This window comes from Pezoporus occidentalis, unplaced genomic scaffold, assembly GCF_034315485.1.
Source record: "Pezoporus occidentalis ecotype Australia unplaced genomic scaffold, CSIRO_AGI_Poc_V1 ctg3, whole genome shotgun sequence".
NCBI lineage: Eukaryota > Metazoa > Chordata > Aves > Psittaciformes > Psittacidae > Pezoporus > Pezoporus occidentalis.
In genome coordinates this window covers 18014099-18030393 of record NW_026914940.1, presented here as the reverse complement: position 1 = coordinate 18030393, position 16295 = coordinate 18014099, and the positions used below count along the sequence as shown (strand labels likewise).

At 42.0% G+C, this 16295-nt stretch overlaps 1 protein-coding gene across 6 annotated transcripts in view; it reads left to right on the top strand.

Moving 5' to 3' along the window:
- OXR1 (oxidation resistance 1) overlaps positions 1–16295 on the top strand; it is a 224370-nt gene that overhangs the window by 87468 nt on the left and 120607 nt on the right. For 4 of the 6 annotated variants that reach the window (XM_062627188.1, XM_062627190.1, XM_062627181.1 and 1 more), the window contains exons 2-3: positions 10027–10192; positions 15097–15293. In XM_062627188.1, the coding sequence (XP_062483172.1) occupies positions 10134–10192; positions 15097–15293 (256 nt within the window). In that variant the 5' untranslated portion in view covers positions 10027–10133. The remainder of the gene's footprint in view (positions 1–10026; positions 10193–15096; positions 15294–16295) is intronic. The other 2 variants (XM_062627183.1, XM_062627184.1) reach the window with 2 other exon arrangements.

The following is a 16295-nucleotide window of genomic DNA, read 5'->3' as shown; positions in this document are numbered from 1 at the left end:
GATGTCATCAAAGTTATGTGTCTTTTTACTACATCATAACAGCATCTTGAAATGATCTGTAATTATTTTATTCCTTTTCTACTCTGCCCATCCCTTCCACTTCCCTCCTACACTCTCTTTCTCTGAAGTTCTATTACTCATTTAAAAATATATAGGGGTATATTATGGGATGGAGATTTTGGTTTCTGAAGAGGGTTTTTCTTTTCACATCTTGTAATTGATTTTCACACAGTGGAATTTAAAATGTCAGTGGCCCCATCAGCTTTATATCAAGTTATATAACTTCCTTGTTTCTCAGCACTCTGTAGAGATGAGATGCAGTAGCTGCAGAACAGATGGAGTCCTCTTCATCTGTAGATCAGTCCTCATACATAAAACACTGTCTTTAGCCTTTCTCCACTTACATGTTACATGTCCTGTTTTTTTTTTTTTTTTTATAGGAGCAGATCACTAATTTCTATCATATTAACATTAAAAGCTTTATATTCTCAGAATATGTGTACTTCTATGCATGACTGAATTCCAAGCTTTTGTTTGTTTGTTTGTATATACTGGAGAATAAATGGAATGGAAGGTCAAGGAACTCTGTATTTTGTTCACATAAATAATGCTTGCTACGATTTTCTACATATGTCATCTAGGCACCAAATTATCTTGGTAAAGCTGTGGGACTGGATCTTCAGGATGACACTGTACCAGGTCAGTACCAAGACAGACACTGGACTGGTGTATGTAATTTATAGAATCATAAAATGGTTTGCGTTGGAAAGGACCTTAAAGCTCATCCAGTTCCAAACCCCTCTGCCACAGGCAGGGACACCTTCCACTAGACAAGGTTGCTCAAAGCCCCTTCCAGCCTGGTTTTGAACACTGCCAGGGATGGCGCATCTACTTCTCTGGGCAACCTGTGCCAGTGCCCCACCACCCTCACAGTGAAGAATTTCTTCCTTACATCAAACCTAAATCTCCTCTGCTGCATATTCCTGCTGCAGAGTAGAAACAAGCTTTTTGTCTGATTTTAGGTAGCTCCAAATGAATGTTTGTGTCGCTCTCCAATATTTCTATAAAAATACAAACCCAGCGTTAATACTAGAGGCAAACTAAGTTAAATTTGGATTTCACTTACTGAAAGCATTAATTTTTCTAGAGGAAAGTATTATTTTAGACAAAATTTGGAAAGCATAAGAGTTTCCCAGTCCAAAGCTTGACTTCTTTTGGGTTTTGACTTTAGTGGAAAGTTTATTTTTTGAGCTTAAACCGTTCTGAAAGTGGCAATCTTGGCTGCATGGAACACTGGAGCTTTCATGCTCTGTACTGAAGGAGCTAGGCACGGGTATTTATGCAGCCAGACTTTAAAGGCGAAGACCCTGCCTGGCACCCAAAGCTGGAGCAGAGCCATTTGCGCACCACAGCTACAGGAGGGAGCAGAGAGTGCGTTTTGGCCCTTTCTTGTCTGTGCTCAGTGAATGCAGGCACCAAGCAGTGTCTGTGTCCAGACTGGGTGAGCAGGAGGCCTTTTCCCTTTTCTATCCTTTTGAGTCTGCTGTGAAGACTTAGGTTTAAGAAGTGTTTTTTACAGGCTGCTAATATGGGAAGGAATTAGCCCCACATTTACTGGGATCTGAACTAAGTATAGATAAATGCAGAAGGCTGTTGAAGTGTGTGATGTGTGGGTTTTGTTCATCAAGAAGTCTGGGGGGAGGGAGGCTCTCTGTGGCTGTCGTTATGTGAAACAATACTCCTTTTTGACTCTGTTGTACTCTGTAAGTAATGGGGGGGAGGTCAGTTGTATTGTTGCACAGGATTGTGAGAGAGAAAAGGGGGCTGGGTGGCTTGAAGTGGTGTCTTGTTGCAACGCTTGAGGGGAGGGGAGGGGGCTGCGACGGTGAGGAGGCTGGCAGCGGGCGCTTGTCGAAGCCTCTGGGAGCTTCTTGAAACTTCCCGAAACTTCTCGGTAATGAGACCTCTGCAACAAAGGGAACCAATGGGGAAGAGCCATGTCAACATCCGAGTGAGGAGGGGCGACAGGATTGGCTTAGGGCCTTGAACCGGAGAAGATAAAGGACCGCCTCCCAGGGACCGCGTGTGGGCGTCTTGGGCGGAGCAGAGGGCTCCCCGGCGCACCCAGCGCGGTTTTATCTGCTATCGCTTACTGAGTTTAATAAAATTTATACTTTAAACCAAAACTGGCTACAATATTGATAACAAAGTGCATGGAGGGAATAGGATCTAATCTCTTAATCTTTTTCTGTTGATTTATTTTCCTAAATTCTACCTCACATTTCATGTGTGAGAGGTTTTACCTTTCTGTTCAGGAGAACCATTAGCAAGACTTAGCCATAATATTTTGATTTCCTAATAGTTACTTTTCATAGAAGATCAGCTAAGGAAAAAACCACACATTGTGGTATTAGTTAAATGCATCTTGAAATCCTGCCAATGGTTCCTGAAAAGAAAAATTACTGATTCTTATTTTGCATTTGGGCGAAAAGCCTCTGATTTATATGGTAAGACTTACAAAATCTTGACAGTTTTACTGCATGCATCTAAATGCAGCTGCCATGTTTAAGCTGTATGCTGTTTTCTTACAAATTCTGATCAGGTGGTTTAACAGTTCTGCATTGGAGCCGAGCTCTAGTTCGGAAGCTAAATACATGAATGTTTCCAAACTCACTTGCCTCATTTAACATGCTGTGGCCTCATTTGTCTTCTGGGCTCGGATTTTGATCACTTCTAACTGTGCTTGAATCTCCTTTTTTTTTTTGTACTGTCAGACACCAGCTCCTCATCTCCTCCTGTACCTCCTCTGTTCAGCTGCCCTGCCAAGGCTTATGCCAAATCATGTGAATCTTAACCTGGCAATGCCAGACCAGCCTTGAGGTGCGTTTTGTTCTGCATTAAGCAGGAAGAAAAGCCTCACTGTGCTTTGGAAAACCACAGAATAGTGCTTTTTTACTGGATTCTTCTTTAAATAATATCATTTACTACAATACCTATGGATTGCTAGGTTCTGGTAGTGGGTGTACCTGTATTGCTTATAGCAATTCTGCTCGCTGGGCTTATTGATTTAAAAATAATATAAAGCCGTGCAGGGCAGCAGTGTTCTACAGTCTCTATGTTTGTCTATTTTGTGTCATTGTGAGTAAAAAGGAAAATAGGAAAAAAGATTGTTGCTTGTCACAACCATAAATCTAAATGGTGGTTCAAGGGAAAGGTCATCCTTTCCTGCTGTGAGGTGACAACCTGTTTTTACCTCAGCATGACACTAAATTATGTTTTAGGTTGTCTTCTTGAATCTCAGCATGTGTTGCCTGGAAGTCTCACCTGCAGATGTAAAGAGAAATAAGCAGCCCGAGCAGCAGAGGCAGGCAGACATCGCTGCCACCCCAGAAGCATAGGTGCTGCCTGGGAGTTCTGCTAGTGTTCCCCTGCCTTCCTGTTTTTCCTTTCTCTCCCCCAGTGTCCCCCCTACCCACAGCTGAAAGATTAAACACCACACACACACACACACACACACACACACACACACACACACACACACACACACACACACACACACACACACACACACACACACACACACACACACACACACACACACACACACACAGGTACCCAGTCTGCAGATAAAACTTGATCTCTTTGATACTGTTGCAATGTCCCTGGAGCATTTGTGAGGACTGCCCTGCTTGATGTCTTACAGAATCACAAAAAGGTTTAAGTGTCCCCCTTTAAGGAAGGGACCCAGTTCCAACCCCTGGCACAGGCAGGGACACCTTCCACTAGACCAGGTTGTTCAAAGCCCCATCCAGCCTGGGCTTGCACACTGCCAGGGATGGGGCAGCCACAGCTTCTCTGGGCAACCTGTGCCAGCACCTAAGCACCCTCACAGGGAAGAATTTCTTCCTAACATCTAATCTAAATCTCCCATCTGTCAGTTTAAAGACATTCCCCCTTAATCCTGTCCCTATATACTCTTGTAAAGTCGCTTTCCAGATTTCCGATAGCCCCCGTTTAGGTACTGGAAGCTACTCTAAGGTCTCCCCCGAGCCGCCTTGTCTCCAGGCTGAACAAGCCCAACTCTCTCAGCCTGTCACTGACCCAAGAGACTGTGTTCAAGCACAGGAGCACAGATGCAAGATGCATCCTGAAAGAAAGTGAGGAAAAGGCTGAGAGGGATCATTTTGCTTTGGTGTTGTGCAGGTATGTTTTGCTTACTAGGAGCTGAGCCTTAAGGTGAGGATCTGAATAGGCTTGTACCATCCTGGGCACTTAACTTGTCTCTCAGGCATCAACTACTTTGCTTACTAATGCAGCTTCTTACAACCTTCAAGATGCTCTGCAACAGAAAGGAAGAGTTTTGATATTTTAAGTGTTTCTGCGGTGTAGCAGCTTGTTGAGTAACTGCAGAAGGATGCTAGCTCCTCCTGAATGTCAACATGTGCATGTGCCTACTGATCCGACTGGTCCTTGGCAATCTGTGACCTGCCTTCACAGCTGGGTCAAGGAATATGGCTCTGCCATCCTAGGGTGCTGAAAAGAGTCCAGGTACTTTAACCCCTGCAAATCTGATCTTTTTAGTATTGACATTTCAGTTGATAGCTACAGATGCACATTGCACATGGGTGGTATCTGTTGATAAGCTGTGCTGTTCATTAATGGTCACCTCCTTCCCTGTATGGAGGCAGCTGAGCCACCTTGCTGGTGGTCTCAGAGTCAGGAAGAGTCCTAAGGATGCCGCTGAATCAGGGTCCCTGTCAGAGCTGGGAGAAACTCGGAAATGCACAGCTGGTTTATTAAAGACTGACCGGTAACACACTTCATCATGCTGCTCTCCATTTTAATTGAATTGACTGGGAACGTTTGTCAGAAGAATGTTCAGCTTCTGAGAACATACTGACAAACTCGATAACTGTAGTATGTGATGTGAAGGTGAGTTTATTAAACACACAACTTAAAAATGAAGCCTTCAGTCTGAACCTATCAAAATGAATGTTGCTGTATTTTAAAAACCTTTTTCAATATTTACTGATGTTGTTGATACGGATATAAAATAAGAGAGTCCCTTGCTTTCTTAAGCAATTTTCTTTCCTAATGTTTAAGTTCCTCTGTGTCATGTAGAAACAGTATATATTTTCATGCCAAGAAAGACTGAAAAACCTCTTTTGCTATTTAAATATTAAAACCATGTAAGTATTTTTAAACATGCACTTCAAAATTTAGAGTTCTACATCTCTGTATTGATCTGAACTATGTAAGTACTGGACTATGTATTTATTTTGCTTGTCATGGTTATAAGTATAATGCCCAGCCTGTCTGCATGAAGCTCAGGCCACAGGGATGTTTCTGCCATCCCGGTACTGCACACAGACGAGGCCTCCAGGGCACTTGCTGCCCTGTCCAGCAGGAGATCTGGTGGTGGCACCATTCTGTGTAGACCAGAAGTGCCTTATGTTTAGCAAATGGGAGAAATCAAAATGAATGGAATCACTTTTATTAAAGACAGGTATTTTAAAATAGTGGGAATCTGCTATCTAAATCTCCAGTGGCTTCAAGCAGCCAGCAATATGCTTTGATTGTTGTGTCATCAAAGCAGAGTGGCTTGATAATGAGAGTGGAAACCAGGATTACAGGGAGGACCTGAAAGGACCCAGGGCTAAGTCATCTTAAAAGATAAGTGGAAAATTCTTTTGTAAGGGAACTTGAAAAGAGAAATCGGCTGTGATAATGCTTAGTTTAAAACGAAAGCTAAGACAAGGAGAAAACTGCACTGATGGGAGTGAATCCTCAGAGAATCATCATAGGTCGGTTTGGGTTGTAAGGGACCTTAAAGCTCATCCAGTTCCAACCCCCTGCCATGGGCAGGGACAGCTTCCACTAGAGCAGGTTGCTCAAAGCCCCATCCAACCTGGCCTTGAACACTACCAGGGATGAGGCAGCCACAGCTTCCTTGGGCAACCTGTTCCAGTGCCTTACAACTCTCAAAGTTAAGATGGAATCATCATAGAACGGTTTGGGTTGAATGAAAAGAGCCTTAATGGCCCTGATGAAGTTTGTAGGCATTGTCCATTGACAGCCAATATCCAAGTAAAACACATGCTTAGTATAGGAGGGATGCCAGCAGTGTCTCCTGTGTACAGCTCTAGAGACCTAGAATTCACTGAGAGTGGGTATTCTCACTGTGATCACGTCACATTTCTGTCCCCACAGTTAGGGGATGTTGAAATTACTGTTGAAATCTCAAATGTTCTTATAAAAACCTTCCATGTTCTTGAAGGGGTTTATTTTCCTTTTTTTAAGCATAGTTTGTTGTCCCAGGAATACCTTTGCTTGGGTTCAGGTTGAACATTAACTCTGCTTGCTTGAGCTACTTTGTTCTCTCTTGGGGATGCTCATGCCCCAGTTCTCGCTCCTGTGGCTCCTGCAGATCCTGTGTCTCCTGCTTCCCTGTCCAACAGAGCTTCTTCGGAAGCAATCAAGGTGGTGCATCGCTAGTGCTTGTGGGCTGTGCTTGGAGGGTAGAGGCATGAAGAGGTGTCTTTACAACCTTTACACTCCTGTGAGCACGAAGTAAAAAGTTGATAAAAATGATCCTTCTACTACCACAGAACTGAGAAACAAAATAGTTGTGTGGCTTTTCCGTTTTCTTTTAAATAAGTAGGCACTGTTTCCAACAGTTCAGATGTATGTTTTTTCCTTTATATATAATTCTCTTAGTACAACCTGTTATTAACCAGCTTATCAAGTGGTACTGCTTACTTTTTGGGATGACAAGATGCAAAAACATGAATGCTAAAGATAGCGTTTCCTCAATAGTTGTAATTAACAGACTTTCCATTTTCTAATTGCGTCTGATGGGATCTTAAGGCTCTGTATCTCTGTCAGCTGTGTGGCCGCAGTGTCTGAGTGAATTGGCTATGGGCTGGCTTCCCCAGTCAGACCTCTGGGCTCTTGTTGGAGCTCTGGAGGGCATGCTGTTAACTGTTTTGCCAGGTTACTGACCCTGGGTGAAAACAAAAAGCTGGTTGGGGTTGGTTGCTGAATAGCTAGAGCAGGAGGGTGTCCTGGCAGGAGGGTAGTAGGGTAATTTTATCTTAAGTACAAAATATTCCTGGATCTTTGAAGATGTTTCTCTCCCATCTGGTACGAGCTTGGGCAACCTGATTTATGAATCGGAAATGCAAAATAACAGGGTGAGCACTTTTCCAAACCTGCATGGCTAGTGCCTGGTGATATTCAAGAAAAAAATTGCTTGAATGAACATGTTTTCAGCATAGGATCTGGTGTATATATCCGGTAACAGTCAAAAAGCCAACCTAAAGCTCATTTTATACAGTCTATTAAAAATCCTAGAGTTATGCATGAGTTGAAACCGACACCTCAGTTTTGCTTTGGCGATGATAATAAAGGATTTCTTATTTTGCCTAGTTTCTAACTTGCCTTTGGTAAGTTAGGTGCTTCCACAGAGATTTATCTGACATTATTATGTCCTGCAGAGCACTCTGGGAACCAGTTTATGTTCTTTGCAAGGAGAAGTGCTAGATGCTTTAGTCTCTTCAAGGAACAGCTTCCATCTCTCTCTTCGCTGTAACAAAAATCTGCCCTTTGTGAGTTGGTGCTAATAGCTTCATTTTATGACAGTTACTTTTTGTCCTTTGAGGACTTAAAGAAGAATATATCATGCACACGTTGCAAATGTATGCAATCTTTATTTCATTGCTAACCTATATTGCAAAGGTATGAAGACATGGTATTTGTACAAATTGGATAACTCAGTTGCCTAAGATAGGTACTTTTTGGCTTACAGTTTAAGTTGCTAGCCTTTGTCCAGTCTTGTCATCAGCCTATTCAATGAAGGCAGGTGGGTGCTCCCAAAGACTTCTAGGTATTAATTATTCTTTTAGTCTTAACATCTTTGTAATGTGCTTTGCCTGGTTCTTAGAAAAGTGAAACAGCAATAATGGCTTTCAGAGTGCAGCCCCTTAGCCCCCATGCCTGGTGGGAAGTAGATAGCCTTCGCCAAAGGGCGTTTTGAAACCTCAGTGTGAGGAGGAGTCTTGTGGCTTTCAGAAGTGAGGAGGCTCCACATGGGAAGGAGCATGAGGAGAGTTTGGATGATTGTGAGGTTTGTGTCTTCTGCTGCTTGGATTGACACCCCTTCTCAGCCCCCTGGCCTGGTGGCAAGTCAAAGAGCATATTCTAGTGCTCAGGCTAAAGCCAGAGGCTGTCTTGTTTGCTGCACCTCTGCTCCCAGGCCAGACCAGAAGGTCCCCACTTGCCTGGAGGCACTACAGCTAATGGACTGTTGTATCGGCCTGAGCTGAGATACTCCTGGCTGGATCTCACTCACTGTTTTATTTATTATCTTTTCCCTGTTAGCAAAATGCCTTTACACCTCACTGAGTTTTCAGTGATGAGATCAGAACATCTTATCTCATGCACGTCCATGGAATAAAGGCAATGATGATGTGTAAATCTGGTTTATATTTTGAAAGAAGTCTTTAAGTTGTTTCACAGTGTACATTTCAGTTGTATGAGCTATTTGGCAAGGCAGAAGAATGTGCAGATTTGCATTTCTGTATCTTAGGACACGCATACCCACAGCAACTTCAAAGCTGAGCTGCAGCTGCCTGCTGTGCTGATTTTTTTTTTTCGAGATGGTAGAACTAGAACACACAAATCTGTGCTACTGTAAGAATATTGTAACTTTCAACCTCCTCTGCCATCACTTTGAGAAATTAACAGGTCCTTTTGCTTTGAAATTTTGCTACATAAATGCATACATGTTATGATTGAATATGCTGTAGCAATCTCAGGAACATTAAATGCCCAGGGATATTGCAGCTGACTTGTAAACAACTCAGAAAACAGTCAAGCCTAGGGTTGGAATCAGAAATGTAAATGTAATTGCCTAAATTAAAGGCTATGGATAAAACAGCTTTGCAGTTAGCACAGAAAATAATTGTTATTATGGCAGTGTTAATTATATGGAAATATGCTCCGAGTTTATACGGCTTCACTGTAGGTGAGGTATTCCCTCTATCTCAGGTTATGCCATGCAGCTCCCAGACCACTGGCTACACTGCCTTTGAAAACTCTGAATTTGGTAATATAGGATATGGTCCTGCATGATACAGGATGTGTGAAAATCTCACAGGAATTTTCAAGGGAATAGGATCTGGGTGCTGGTTGCATAGCTTATAGTAAAGAGATTTCAGAAATAGCTCCTTCTAATCAGGTGAAGACTTTCCATAGTGATACAACCTTAAAATAATTTGCACACTTTGAACCCATCCTTATAAATACAATTGCATTAGATACAATGCTACAGTATTAATGAGACAAACAAGAATAACAGAAATTATCGTCACTTTAAAACCATTATGCGAAATTCTGCTGTGCCGAGTATGACAGAGCTGGAAATTCCAAGACGTGTGCAAATTATACTAAAGTACATTTGCATAAAGCATTGGAAGAGCTTTTGTGAAAATGGAACTAGTGGGAGTTATTTAAATAACAGTATAGCAGCCATTAACAAAATAGGACGATTCAAAATAGTAATTTACTTTACACATCTCTTCTAAAACATGTCCAGAATCAAGATAACTGTCAGCAAATAGTACAGCACTACAACCCACTCTCTCAAAATCCTGAAGGAAAAGATCAAGAGATTCTCATCTGTGACAAAACACGTACCCTACTTGTAGAACACATTACTTCCACCAAGTAAAGCAGCTGTAAAATATTATACAGCCATGGCGAAGCCATATGATCTTGAGCTCTTAATACTTACAAAAGCTGAGGCAGGAAAAATAGAATGAATTGTATATGCTGTGACTAACTGAGTTACATTATGTATTAAGTGTGACTGCTCCATCTTCCTCTCCATCACCATCATCATCATCACCTCCCTCTCCACTGCTGCCATGCCTCATCCTCCTGTGCATGCACATCTCCAGGTCCATCTGCAGTGTGTAGAGTGCTTTCACTCCTTTGCCCATGGACTCACTAACCCTTCTCTCCCAGGCAGTGAGAATGCCTTGTCACTCTTGAACCACAAGTGGATTCTGGATTCTCCCGGTTGGAATTCATGGATGTAACCTGGCAGCAACCAATCTATATGTCTTCTGTAAATGGTCCTCCAAGGGTTTACCTGTAGCAGCGCTGTCATGCTCCCAGGAATAATCACAAGGTTTGTGTTTGTTTTTGTAAGTCTTTATTCTATGATGTGCCCTTGAAACACATGAGGCACCAGCATTGTCTGCAGGTCTTGGAAAGGTATGGGTTGCCTGTTCCACACATCACAAAACCAATTTTCCAATTAGATAATCTTTTCTTTTGAAGCCTGGTGGAAAATTCTGGTTTGGTTTTGGTTTTTCTTACAAAATGAACGATGGTGGCAGTTTTCCTGAATGTGCTGGGACCACTTCCATAGGGATGACTGGAAAGTGGAGAGGGTGGTTTTGATTTGCTCTCTGACAATTAACAATCGTTGTGTCTTTAATTTGCATGGTAATTTTTTGTAGTGTGTGTAAAGGAGCAAAAAGAGTGTTTTGTATGCTTGTTCTACACGCTCAAACACATATGCTGAGGGCATGGAGAAGCATACGATATGTTGTTAAAGTGTCACCATGTTTTTGCACATAGCTCTTGTGCCTGCCCTGTATTCTTTCCTGAGGCTGCTCTGGATGTTGCACTGTTGATACATACCTGCTACTTTGGATTGCTTTTGAGCTGTATAGGTGTCAGTTCATTCCTAATCCTTTCATAATGCCGCCCGTGTGAAGGTCATCTTCTTCTTGTTTTCTGCCACTGAGTGATCTCGTAAGCTGCTTGTGTTATCAGAAAACTGGTGCATGATCAAAACGTAAAGGAACAGTCTTGAAGGGCTTTTCTGCGGGTTTTTCTTGTTTACTGACACACCGATTTTAGTGGTGCTCTGTTTTCTAGCTGCTTTGTGGTGGTTGCTTTTGTTTCTATCTGTGGTTCATAATGACCAGTTCAGATTTGAACTGCAAGTAGGTTGCACTTGGTTGTGTGTAGTACTTCTGTAGTAGTGGGGGACATGGAGCATGCACTGGGTGGCTCTTTCTGTGTGAAACCCCTCCACCTTCCAGCAATTCTTGGCTCAAGGAATTAGCTTGCTGGAGCACCTGCATGTGTCATAGACCTTAATGGATGTTTTCTGCCTTACTTGTGTCCTTCTTTGTACCAAGCAATGCTCCTAGCCTGCACAACCATCTCTGTTACACAGTTACATACTGTTCAAAGTACTAAGTTGTGTTTATTTCAAACTTGCTGCTTGCCTTCATTTGGTGCTTCTCAGATCGCTTGCAGTGCAAAACCCTTTACTACTTCCTTTCCCCATGTCTGGTGGCTGTAGGGGTCCTTGCACTGGTCCCCTGTCAGCAGCTCCTTCCTGCAGTGTTTCATCTTGCCCCATGAGGAACCAACTCAACATATCACGGGTGTTTTTGTCCGTTCTAGTCTAATCCTGCTCTCTTCTTTCTTCGGGGGATGGCCAGAGGTGCAGCTGCTATTCAAGAGCATTAAACAAAAGATGTTCCACCAGCCCTCTATGGCATTGCCTCATGCTGCAAACCAGCAGAAGGAGCCTCAGGCAGGAAATGGAGCCTGCTTACAGAGCACAAGCCTTTTACCTGATCCCTCCAAATTGCCACAGCAGCCAAGAAATGCCGGCCATGTGCAAATGCACATGTGTGTGGAAGCCGGGGACGGGGAGTCAGTGTGTCCAGAGGGCAATAGATTAGCCAGTCTGTTGTGGCTAGTCTGTAGTTTCTCCTGTGTCCAGACCTTTGCAGTGTTGTGCTGAAATCAGTTTACTTTTTCCCCAGAATCAGATAAATCCTGGTCGTCAACATCAGTTTAAATCACATTTCTTGCTACAAAGAAATCAAATTCATAACCAGCTCTTCTGGGCATTCAAAAATACTAAATGCATCTCTGAAGAATAAGCATCACTCTCCAAATGAATGATTTTGCTTCTCCCATTAACTGTGTGGTACAATCTATGCAATAATCACAAGGGCTACAGGGAGGTTTTTTGTATTCAGTAGATAAGAATGGCTTAGGCTTTCTTCCAGATATTTGTTGCAATAAGGGATTTTTACTTAGAAATTCGCAAACACCAAATTGTACAGATTGCAGCCGCTGGGATGCCTTGTATGCTTGTTTGTTTCTACTGTAACTGGTTTAAGCGCTTTTTTTTTCCCCTTTCAGACTGGACTGCCAGCCATGATTGGTTTAGGTGCTATCAAGATGTGTGTAGAGAATAATGCCTTTTTTTTTTTCCCCTGCTGCTTTACAAAAATTCAGTTTGCAATTATAAGATGAAAAAGTGCATGAATTGTATTAGGAACAGAGTAAGTTTGTAATAGGGAATGCCAGGGATGAAATTCTGATACTTGTAGAATCTATAGGAGACTCCCAGTGAATTAATTAGCCCCAGGACTTCCCATGTGCATGGACTGCTCAGGGCACTTGATGGCTGATGCCCAAACCCTCAACCACCCAGTCGCATTTTCCTTTTGGGGGAAATGACCCATTCCCACGAAGTGCTGCTGGAGAGTGCAGGACGCCAGCTGATCAGGAGGAGGTAGAGGCTGAAACCATCTGTTAGGCTGTTTCCAAGATGCAGTAGGAAACTTTTTAGTTGTGTGCAGAGGATGGAAAGAGAAATAAAGTGCAAGTTCGAAAGCTAGTCAATGTATCTACCTACAGGTATGTCATATCCCACTGCTTGGAGAGGCACATTCCTCTTGGACTGGCTAAATGAGCAAATCCTCTGTGATTGATTAACTGTCAGGATGCTGAGAGGCAGATCTGGGCTTTGTGTCTCTGGCAGGTAAGAGGCACTGAGGAGTGACAATGCAGGTCTCAGCTGATGTTACTGGCGTGAGCGACATCTGTTCTAGGAAAGTACAGTGAGATATAAATGGAGCAAATGGGGGGTTAATGGGTTATTAGCAATAGTGTATTTAAACAGGGTTATTTAAAACCGAGGTGTGGCTCAGCATGTTTCAGTGCCTGTCCAAAGACTGCATTTCCAGATCCAGCCAGCAGCAACCGTATAGCCTCTCCTCTGGCCCTGCTTGAACTTCAACCCAGATGAGTTCTCTCAATTAATTGTCAGCAGTTGGGCCTTCATGGTCATTCCATGTTAGCCTCTCCTGTGAAGTTAACGCTTTTGCTGGGAAGGTGCTGTCTGTTTTAATATCTGAGTGAGAGCACAACCTTGAAATGCTTGTTGGCATGCTGTCTGCAGCAGTGTCATATGGGGTCACACCAAGCAATATTGAAATACCTGTGGTGACTGTTGTTGAAAACTTAGTTGAAGGCTGCTACAGAACACATAGAGCAAAAGATTAAAAGGATTTGCCACAGTATTTCTTGTATCTTTTATTTATTTTTCTGCAAGCAGACAGCCTGAAACAAAGCAAGAATGAGGAATATGATCCTGATGCATTCCACATTCTGATTCTTTTCTGTCAAAGAATAAATCATTTCAGGTCAGCTATGCAGTTTTAATATAAATAATCAAAACCAAACGCCACACAAAGCTAGTAATAAAGCAGGATGCTGGAGAAAGGGTCAAGTTTCAGAACACAGGACTCAGGCATTCTTTGCAAGACGTGGTGGTCTAGTGAAGATGCACTTCAAAGGCTGCAGTGTTTTTTCAGACTATATGCCAGCCATGACTGTATCAATAAACAGTTCAGGTGGGCTGAAGGAAAATGGATTTGAGTAGGTTGCTTGGTTTTGTCAAGTGATGCCTGTAAAGGTCTGTCCTTATTTGAACCCGTGTCTTACTCAGCTGACCCTGTTATAGTGGAGTCTGGATTAATTCAGACCCTGTATCTTTCTGCCTTTCCTGTCAGCAAAAGCACTTTGGCATTACAGAACTTTATCATTTTACTTTACTTGTTTCAAAATTTCAGAGTTATTATGATCCCTTCATCTCAAATCAGTATCTCACTGCAATGCCATAAGCCTCTTTTACTTCCAGGAGCAAATCATGTAGTCAAGTATATACATTTATAGAGACCTAATTTAAGAAACGTGTATACAAAATCCTATGTATACATAGTGAGCTTCATCCTAACAAAGCATTTGTCTCTATTCAATAAATCTAGTAGTATAATAACCTCTATTTTATGTTGCTTAAGATAGAGCAGATGCTAGAACGACAGTGATTTAGTGGTGGGAGTGTACTCAGCACCACTCTGAAGTAGGATTTGAGAGTTTTTCTAAGTCTCTCTCCTGCAGAACTCTAATAAAATGACTAGATTTGAGGAAGGGTGGAGAACAGTAGTGTCATTTGCCATGATTTTAGCAAACCTTTTGACACTTGTCACTCACAATGTACTTGTACACAAGTTACGATGTTATGTTTATATGCTTGGACAACTAGATGGGTAAAAAACTGATTGGACGTTTGGGCTCAGAGGATAGTGGTTAGTAAGTTGTACTCTACCTGGATGCCATTAATGAGTAATACTAATTTCTTCTGTAGGACAGAGAATCTATCTTCCTCTGTACATTGCTGTTGCAGTGCATAAAATGGTACCTGGGGTTAGTAGGACTCCTGCGTTTCAGTGAAAAACAGCACGCTGAACTTATTGCAGAATGAGAAATGTAGTTGCAGAGCTCTGTCTGAATTCAGAAGATCATAAGTCAGTGCTTTTCTCTTGGACCTTTCAGCAACATTGTGCAAATTATTTAATTTCTCTATACTCGCCTTGTCTGTGGGAACTTGAGCCACACAACTTAATGATAGGTTAATTGTTGGCAGCTCATCTCTCTGAAATAGAGGAGGGACTGATTGTTCAAACAGCTCAGCAGGCTGACCTGAGGGCATTTTACCATTTGTAGCTACATGTGAGATGCAAGTGCTGTGACTGATTCAGGAGGAGCTGAAAAGGGAAATTAATACAAGGCCTAATTTATCACTGCTATTCTGTGTTCTGCTGTGACATGCACAAATCATTGTACAATGAATACATCACTGTTACTCTACACGTAATCTAGGTATAGAATGATGGATAGTAATACCTTTCTGCCTTAAATTGCCTTTAGATTAAAGAAGAAGTCCCAGTCGGTGGATATTGGTGGGCCAGGATGCAACCCAGTGGCGCCTGAAGCTCAGGCACCCCAGCAGAGTAAATCTTTGCTTGCCACTAAGACAGCTGCTTCTGAGGAAGAACAGAATAACACCACAAACACCCAAAGACGAAATCCGCGGAGGAGTGAGTTGAAGAGATACTACACCATTGGTGAGTTTTCTTTCACAGAAAATCAAATATACTTAATAAATAGTCAGGGTCTCCTTGTTTATCTGTTTGTTTTTTTTTCTTTTGCTAATTGCAGTTGGCTACTAAGATTACAAATGCCCACAGCAAGCATTAAAATATCACGTTTTAATGCTGATGTCAAACTACTCTGAAGAATTAACCTGCTTTATTTATCTTGCACCATTTATGAGATTTCATTCTTCTGCCTTTTTTTTTCCAAAGAACAAATACTGAAGAATGCATAAAAGCAATTCTGTGAGGAAGGTTGTAGGAAGAACATAATTGCCTTTGACAATGGGTTGGATCAGTGTTTTGGCAGAGATTTTTAGTAGGCTCCTGGTTAGAAACGATTCCAGTTTGGAGAAGGAGGAGGCCCGCTGAATGTGAGGGATTAATTAGGGTAGTTTCTGTTTGTCTTTCTGTGAATATTTCAGTTTTCTGGATATTCTTCTGTGATTTCAGCACCTACACGATTCTTACAAAATCATTTTAGGCACCCTAGAAGATACTTCATAAGTTGCATCCCCATTTTGGGACTGGTCTTGAACTGATTCTTTCAGCAACATTTTGCTTCTCAGCTGATGAAAACTTGAGAGTGTTCTTGTAGTGTTTGTGCCTGGTTCATTTACACTTGTGAGAGGAAGATGTGCTAATCGGATTGGTACAAACAAGAGGGATGGATGGCAGTGCTGTGCTTTGAAGAGATAAAATGACAATAGATTTAAGAAAAAGAAGTTACATGTTTAAATTGTGAGTTTGTGTGCTGTTGAATTATTGCCATATAATTTGATCATTTCTTCAGCTCCGAGGTAACCATTTGTGTGTCTTTAACTTGTCTAAAAGCTAAAGAAAAATGTGTTGCTCTAGACAATTTTTCATTGTGTTATGCCTGAACCGTTGAAGTTGGCTGTCAGTGTAAGTTGTGGTGTTTGTTGTTTTTAAAGAAGGAAACTGCATTGGTAATCTGCTCATTTTAATAATGAA